Source organism: Lates calcarifer, linkage group LG7_2 (genome assembly GCF_001640805.2).
Source record: "Lates calcarifer isolate ASB-BC8 linkage group LG7_2, TLL_Latcal_v3, whole genome shotgun sequence".
Classification (NCBI taxonomy): Eukaryota; Metazoa; Chordata; class Actinopteri; family Centropomidae; genus Lates; species Lates calcarifer.
In genome coordinates, this window is record NC_066854.1 from 7,563,159 (window position 1) to 7,570,746 (window position 7,588).

Here is a 7,588-nt window from a genome sequence, read left to right on the forward strand (position 1 = left end):
CAGGATGGGAGCTGGAGAAGTCAGGACAGAGGGGATGAAGTGAGCTAAAATGAAATGAACGGGGCATTCAGCAATTCCCACTGTGGGTGTTGAAAGACTCTCTGATCTGCAGTTTAGCTCTCAGTCCACAGCAGCAGCAGCAGCAGCAGCAGGCAGAAACCCTGAGTCTCCAAAAAGAGGTCAACCTTCTGTTTGGATAAAAGCTCGCTCCAGCTGATCAATGCTCTTGGAGTAGATGGCAGAAGTCTGTAGATCAAAAGGCTTCCGCTCCAAAAAGTCTGAAATGTGTAACATCTGAGATGTTCCCGCTTCTTTTGAAATCATAAAACTTTCAAACTTTATCAAAAGTGAAAAGTTTGGCGAGTCTTTTTAGGAGCTTGAGAGCAGCCAGAGAGCTATTTCAGAGGCACAGTTATAGTGTTTTTCAGAAATTCCAAACTAAAGCCAAGGCATGGTTGCATTGCTTATGGTTTGCACAAAAACGGCCTTGAATAGCATTTTTACTCAGTGACAGGACAGGTATTTCATTATGTAACCTTCAGAGTCATACAAAATAATCAGTGTACTCCGTAAGTCTGAAACACAGAGGAGTTTAGAGAACTACAACTTGTTCCCAGTTTCCTATTCAAAGCCTGAGGCACTCTGTTAGTACCTTGAACCACAACTTTTATGACTCTTATGTTACTGGTTGGCCTTTGTGCAAGTCTAGAGTCAAAGAAACAAAGTCCTTGGCTGCAGAAATCAAAATTTTCACCTCTTCCAAAAGCAACTGATGACCCTGTGACGTCTTGTGATGTTATTTTTTCTGCATTTATTTCATAAAGTGGTGATTTTCAGCTTGACACAAACAAGGGGAGGATTTGGTGGTTTTTTTTCCTGGCAATTAATGGAAAAAAGGAGCACAATTACAACAAAATGTTGCTGGCACAAAGATAGTTTAAGAAATTCTGTAATTGCCCTTAAACTGTCTACAAGACACCAACTTGATGCCAGCTTGCTGAGGTTGTTTGCATCCACAGGCCATGTTCTTAACTGCAGATGCATCACAGGGAATGTGGTTCTCCACCAATGTTCTGCACTCGTTGTGTGGCACCGAAAATGAACACCGCCCTGCCACACAATCTAGATACAGGAACCAGGCTCATAGAGGGAGATAGACAGAAATAGCTTCCATGTGTGGCTTATCTGTGCTGCTGCCCAACAATGGAGCAATGAAAACTGCCCTTGATTGAGATCTTTGTTGACAATAACAACAACGCAGTAGGTAACTGGGCTAATGACACTGGCCTGGGTTTCAACCCCAGTGATCTGGCACAAAACCAGTGACTTAATGCTTCAAGAGCCTTAGTCAACAATCACTCCTGGAGCAGCACCTAAAGATAACCTCACTAGTAAACATTTGGTTTCTCTGACTGCACCTCTGCTGTGCCACTGGCTCCTGAGCGAGCTCAAAACAGCCAAGGTGCTGACAGTCTTCCACCTCACTGGCGTGCACTTCTTGGCACGGGCTCCTGAGCGGACCCTATGCCAGCCCCCCCCGCCTCTTAACATCGGCCTACTGGAACCGTGCTCCCAGTCCTGTAAATGATGTCAGAGAAAGTGGCACCACTGGAAAACAAGAGCCCCGTAACAACCGGGAAACTGACGATGAGGCACCTGTTACTCACCGTCACTCAACTGACTAATGCACTAATTGCTTGTCACAGTACCAAATCCAATCGTGTTAAGAGGCTGAGATAACAAGTGACAGCACTGTAGAGCTCAGTCTGCAGCCTCAGCATTTCACTTGCTATAACTCAGATCCCACAGAGTTTTTCCTCCTCTGGCAGGGCTCTTTATATTCTGCAAACTCGTACTCGACTGCCAGGGAGTGAGGAGAAAAGAGTCGTCCACACACAGATTGAGTTCAGATTCACTTAGGGAGTCTTCTCAAGTAGCACAAATGCAAAACAGGGGAATTACTGCACTTAAAAGTTTGGAGAGGGTCGAGTTCGAGGGGTCTCCTGTGTGGTGTAACTCAAAACCTAAAACTGTGACAGGAAATACAGTTATAGGTCCACCATGACAATCAATGGTGCTGTAATTATCCTTGATGCAGCCCAGGAGTCTAGTCACAGAGGGAAATGCTGATGATACAGGATACGGACGACTCGCATGCAGCAGCACACACACGCTTCGTGAAAATAAGCTGCGCTACACACACCGGAATCGCTCCCCCTCCCCTCCTCTCCATCAGAAACATCCTTTTCTTGACTGGATAGCAGGTCAAGGATCTCGGGTTTGATCCACTGTGATGACAAGGAGGAGGAAGACGGGGGAAGAAGAAGAAGAGGAGAGAGATGGAGACAGAAACAAAGAGAAAGGAGAGAGGGAGGTTGCTTCCCCTCGTCAGTTAAAGGCGATGAGAGGAACAGCTGTTGGGAGCTTCCTTTTTGGCTCCGTAAGCCCACACACCCCACACACACACATCTTTATTCAATTGCTAAGTCATAGGGCCTGAGTTCTCCTGGGTGGGGTGATGATGGAGGGTAATTACGGTGACACCTTGCTGACACCCCACAGCTCACCTAACAATCTGGATCTCCTCTCGCTTGGTCGTCCGACCCCGTACTCCAGCGCAGCTACCGCAGGGGTGCCCTGCCGTCAAAAGGCTTCCTGACCCATTTGTCGGTAGCCGAGGGTGGGGGCGCTGCAAGGGGAGGATGCACTGGGTGTGTGTGGACAGTGCAGGCATGGGGAGAGAGGGAGGGAAGGGTGGTTGTATTTTGGCACGGGATACCGAGGCCCTTTCTTTTTTTCCCCCTCCTTCCTGTGGTTTTATGGCCTACTTACCGGTAGCAGACTTTCATCTGGCTATGAGAGGGGATCTCTGGCAGATCTGTTGCAGAGATCTTGACAGAGGCTCCAGTAGGAAAGGGATCTCCAACAGGGCTTCTGGGTTGGACCGGATGGCCCAGGGGGGCTGGCTAACTCTGGGGCGATTTAACACCCCTGGGTGGCCTATTAAGGTGTGAGTGTTAGGTGGGTGTGGATGTGCACAAAATACTTTGGCCTAGATTGTTTGAAGGCCCAAATTTAAAAACTGGCAGCAAACACAATATATTTATGACAGAAAAATGCTAATATTGTATGATTTAAGTTTGTTTTTTAAAGCTGCCCTTATTAATATATTTATATCAAACAAATAGTTTTAAATATTTTTTTCTTTCTATTTGAGAGTTAGGTGAAAAAAATGACACCACTAAACAGCACTGTATATCTGTATATGTTTGCTTAATTCACACCTTTAAACAAGGCCAGGCTAGCAGATTTCCCCTACAGCCTGAAGCCAACCATGTCTTTTGGCAAGAAAACAAAAAAAGGGCCACATTTTAGCAGCCTTGGATATTTGTTTTGGTTTTACATTCTGTCCTCAACATCCTGTTGAGTTGTAAGAGAGCACATAGGTAGTAAGAAAGGAAATATTGGATTTACATTCAGGAGGTAGACAGAAATAATACTCAAAATCAATGCTAATGTTGCTCCATGTCTTTCAGATGTATAAACAGGCAACGTTGCTGCTCCCAAAGGGCCAAAAAATATATTAATACTACTATTAACTGCAAATTTCATTGCATTCATTCTGTTCTTATGCATTATATCAAATACTCAGCAGAATCACTGAGCAGACAATAATGAACATCCAGCCCACTCTAAACTCTAAAGCTTATAAAGTTCGAGTAAGTTATACAGCACACCTGAAACAAATTAAGCAATTATTGAGCAGAGAGGAGACTAATAACAAGTTACTGTACAAACTGAGATCATGCTCAGGATAAAGGCACCACACACGTAGAGCAGCAGCACAGACACATTTATTATAAGTTTGCTTCATTATGTAGATTATATTTATTGTATCCCTCTGGAACAGCACATGATCTATTCTGTGAAAATGTACAGACTCTGATTTAGTTGGAGAGAAATATTCTTTTGCACATATGGAATGTGTTATAACCATGTTGAATTAGATATGACATGGAATATTCAAATGCATTTAAGTGATCTGTAAATGTAATTCTCAATAATGGCATCTATTATGGAGTGGTCCTTATGAACCAGCTGCAGAAGTAGCTTCTATTGTAGTCGAGCATGAGTTTTAGTTATCAGTGGAGGATGGGTTTCATTACTGAGCAGGGCCACCCAGGCTCCAAACTGCAACCTCATGGTGTTTTGGATGAAATCACATATATGACTACAGTATATTGCTTTATAATGTACTGTATGTTGAATTTTTTCCAAGGCGAGACATTATGGGTTATGACAGAAGCTCTATCATCACCTGCTTTATGTTCTCCATTTACCAGTCATAACACAAACTGATGGATGTGGAGGATTGAGAGAAAAGGGAAACAAAACCTTGATTAGTTCAGTGTTTCAAGAAGGTTCATTCTTGTGTTTTGCACATGTAGTTCCTTTTTATTTTTAAAGGAACTGACAACATTTAGAAATTATGAGATGTGAGCGAGGTGCTGGTCAAAAGTCGACAGAGATGATCAGCCTTATGTTTCTAATTTTGTAGAGTGACTGTGTAAAAGTTCAAACCCAGGAGGTTGTGTGGGAAAACCTCCTGCCCTCTCTGTAGTCCCAGAGCCTGAGGCGAAAGTCAAGCGTGACACATTAAGCACTGTGATCTGGATCACCTGAGAGAAATTGTGTATGTGTGTGTGCACGAGTGTGTGAGAGAGAGACATGAGCTAACACAGAGTGGGAAAGAAAGTCAAAGAAAGAGGGCAAAAGTCTGATCCATGCTCTGAATATCACGCTGAGACTGTTGTCAAAACATCACTGGGTCTCTATGTGTCTGAAAGCCTTTATATGTGTGTGTGTGTGTGTGTGTGTGTGAGTTCTGTAGGTGGCATATCTGCACTCATGGGTCAGTGTGTGGGTGGGCAAACCTCTCCCTGGCACCCCCCTCATCCCATTTTTATTTTTTATTTTCTCTTTGTTGTCTTTGCATCTGTAAAGCGAACCATTCTGCACATGCTCTGCTACTTCAGGAGCGGCTCTGGTTTTTGACTTTGATTGGCCACGGCATCTGGACTGAATACAGCCACAGTGTGTTTGTGCAATGATCCTCCACTACCTTTCTATTCTGTGCTCACCAAAGACATAAATCATAATATACAGTATGGCTATAGAGAAAGTGATCCAAGAAAAGCTGAAAGAGGAGGAGAGTTCTCATGCTACAGATGCTTCGGGCATCTTGATGCTGGCAGTGTTGGCTAGCTAGCTAACTATTTAATTATTATAGGCTACAAAAAGTATTCAAATTCAACATTTTAAAAAGGGGAAATCACTTTGGTTGATCTGTTAAAGGCCTTCCTAGCAGTCTTAATAAAATTCAAGCTGTAAAAGAATTAATTAGTCTTTATTTTCATAGCGTGTTTGATTATGAACTGAATTGCAGTCAAAGAAATCATCTGTGTGGCTGCACTTGGTAAAATACTAAAAAGATGAGTGTAAACTTTGTTAACGTGGCATATCATCTTAACATGCCAGGCTAACTTGTGTGTGCTAGGATGCTTTGTCAACTTTCATGTTTAACTCTTGAGGCTTTGAGTGTGAACACATCAGAATAGGTGTATTTCAGTATATTTAATTAGAATTTTATTCAATTTACTTTATCACACAATTTTGTTTACATTTAAAAATAATGAACTAACATTAGAATGTTACGAGGTATCAAAGGATATGAAATAATTCCAAAGAGAATGCACGAATGGAATTCTCTCTGTGACATCATCAGAATTTTGGGTATATAAGGCTGATTTACACCGGTCTGTTCAGTCAGTATCTTCACTTCTCGAGGGAGTAAATCCAAGAGTCAAGACACAAGACAAGTACCAAGTACCAAGTACAACGTACCAAGAACCAAGAACCAAGAGCCAAAGGATCTTCAAAACACCAACAAGAATGGAGAACAAACCCATGAAGGACTCCACTGTCCAGGAGGACAAAACATCAGCGGCTTTACGAGAAGAAAACACACTTCTCAAGGAGAAACTGCTTGACGCCCAATTCAAGCAGAACCTCGCTGAATGCAGACTGGCAGCTGCAAAAAATACCATTGCAGCTCTACAAGGCCAGCTGAAAGAGGCCCGCGGCGCCCTGGTCAGCAAGATAGCCAACGTTGACCAGAAGATGAACGACATGAAGCAGAGGCTGGGACAGGTCATCGCCTCAAAGTCTGCTGCCAACAAGAACCGGCAGGACAAGTACCAGTGGATCCGCACCCACAGGGACCAGGAGCAGCAAACAGACGACCAGCTCAAGAAACAACAGGAGAAGGACCTGGACGCTGCAAAATACCAGGAGGAAACCGAGGACCTCCGCCAAAAAATCCAAGAGCTGAAAGACAAACTCAGCAACGAGGAGGCCCTCAGGAAAGTGAGCGAGGCAGCGGCCCTGGAGATGAAAAACAAGCTTCAGGGAAAGATCGAAGCCGCGAAAGAGGCCACGCTGAAGGTTGGTGAGCTGCAGCAGGAGGTGCAGAAAATCAGGCAGGAGGCTCAGGAGGAGCTGAGCCACGTAAAGACCTCCTACATCACCCAGCTGGAAGAGCTGAAGCGGGTGAATGCTGACATCGCAGCTGCCCAGAAGACCACGGAGGAGCAGCTGGCCAGCTACAAGACCCAGTGGCAGCAGGAGAGAGCTTCACTGAAGGAAGCGCTCCAGCTTTTCCAGGAGAGCCAGGAGGAGAAGCAGGAGGAGTGGTCTAGGACCGAGGCAGAGATGACCTGCAGGATGAAGTACCTGGAGAGCCTCATGAAGGAGATGCTGGAGAAAAAGGCCAGAAGGAGGAGAGGTTGGTTTGCCAGGCACTTCATGTGCTCTGGCTCCCAATGAGTTGGTAGGTGGGGGGTGGGGTGGGGTTGAGACTAGTTTAACACCATGACGTCCTCCCCTCCCCTCCCCCCTACCGGTCGAGGCAGACGGCCGCCCACCATGAGTCCGGGTCTGCTCGAGGTTTCTGGCCATTAAAGGGTCAGTTTTTCCTCGCCACAGTTGCCAAGTGCTTGCTCATGGTTGGGCTTTGTTGGGTATAGACCTCCTAAAAACAATAAAGAAAATCAGTTCAGACATGAACATTTGGCCCAGATTTGAATTGAATAAAACTTCAGGAAATTTAGAATTTCTGTGATGTTTCAGTTGTGTAGAGAATTATAAGTTGTGTTTCAGTCTAATAACTGGTTTTGTAAAGGTATAAGACAAAGCTTTATTTCATTTTTGGGAGTTTGAAAGAAGAAATCACACTTTTCCTAATGGTTTTGATTATTTCTAATATTGTAAAGTTCCAACTCTGGATGAGACAGACCACAAACTAACTACAAAACATTTATTTAAAGCCGAAATATAAACTGTAGCACGTTTGCACTTTAAATTATCTAAATAACTCGTCCAGTCTTTTAAAAAATCTGATGTAGAAATGTCAGGTAAGTCAGATGCTGACTGCAGAGTCTGAATTCTCCTGCTCAGCACCAAATAACAAGAAGTTGTCTTTTATGGAGAGAGAGAAACTAACTCTGAGATTAACATATCTTAATTTCAC

The 7,588-nt window shown here is 44.0% G+C and overlaps 1 protein-coding gene across 1 annotated transcript; it reads left to right on the top strand.

Annotated features, from left to right (window-relative positions):
• Positions 1 to 5,753: 5,753 nt before the first annotated feature.
• Positions 5,754 to 7,184, top strand: LOC127139134 (M protein, serotype 49). Its single transcript, XM_051066062.1, has one exon. It carries the CDS (start codon positions 5,953 to 5,955, stop codon positions 6,883 to 6,885), a length of 933 nt encoding a protein of 310 aa, XP_050922019.1. The 5' UTR covers positions 5,754 to 5,952; the 3' UTR covers positions 6,886 to 7,184.
• The last annotated feature ends 404 nt before the right edge of the window (positions 7,185 to 7,588 follow it).

What these genes read in the sequence shown, in the direction of transcription:
- LOC127139134 (XM_051066062.1), top strand. Translation starts at nt 5,953, where the DNA reads ATGGAGAACAAACCCATGAAGGACTCCACTGTCCAGGAGGACAAAACA.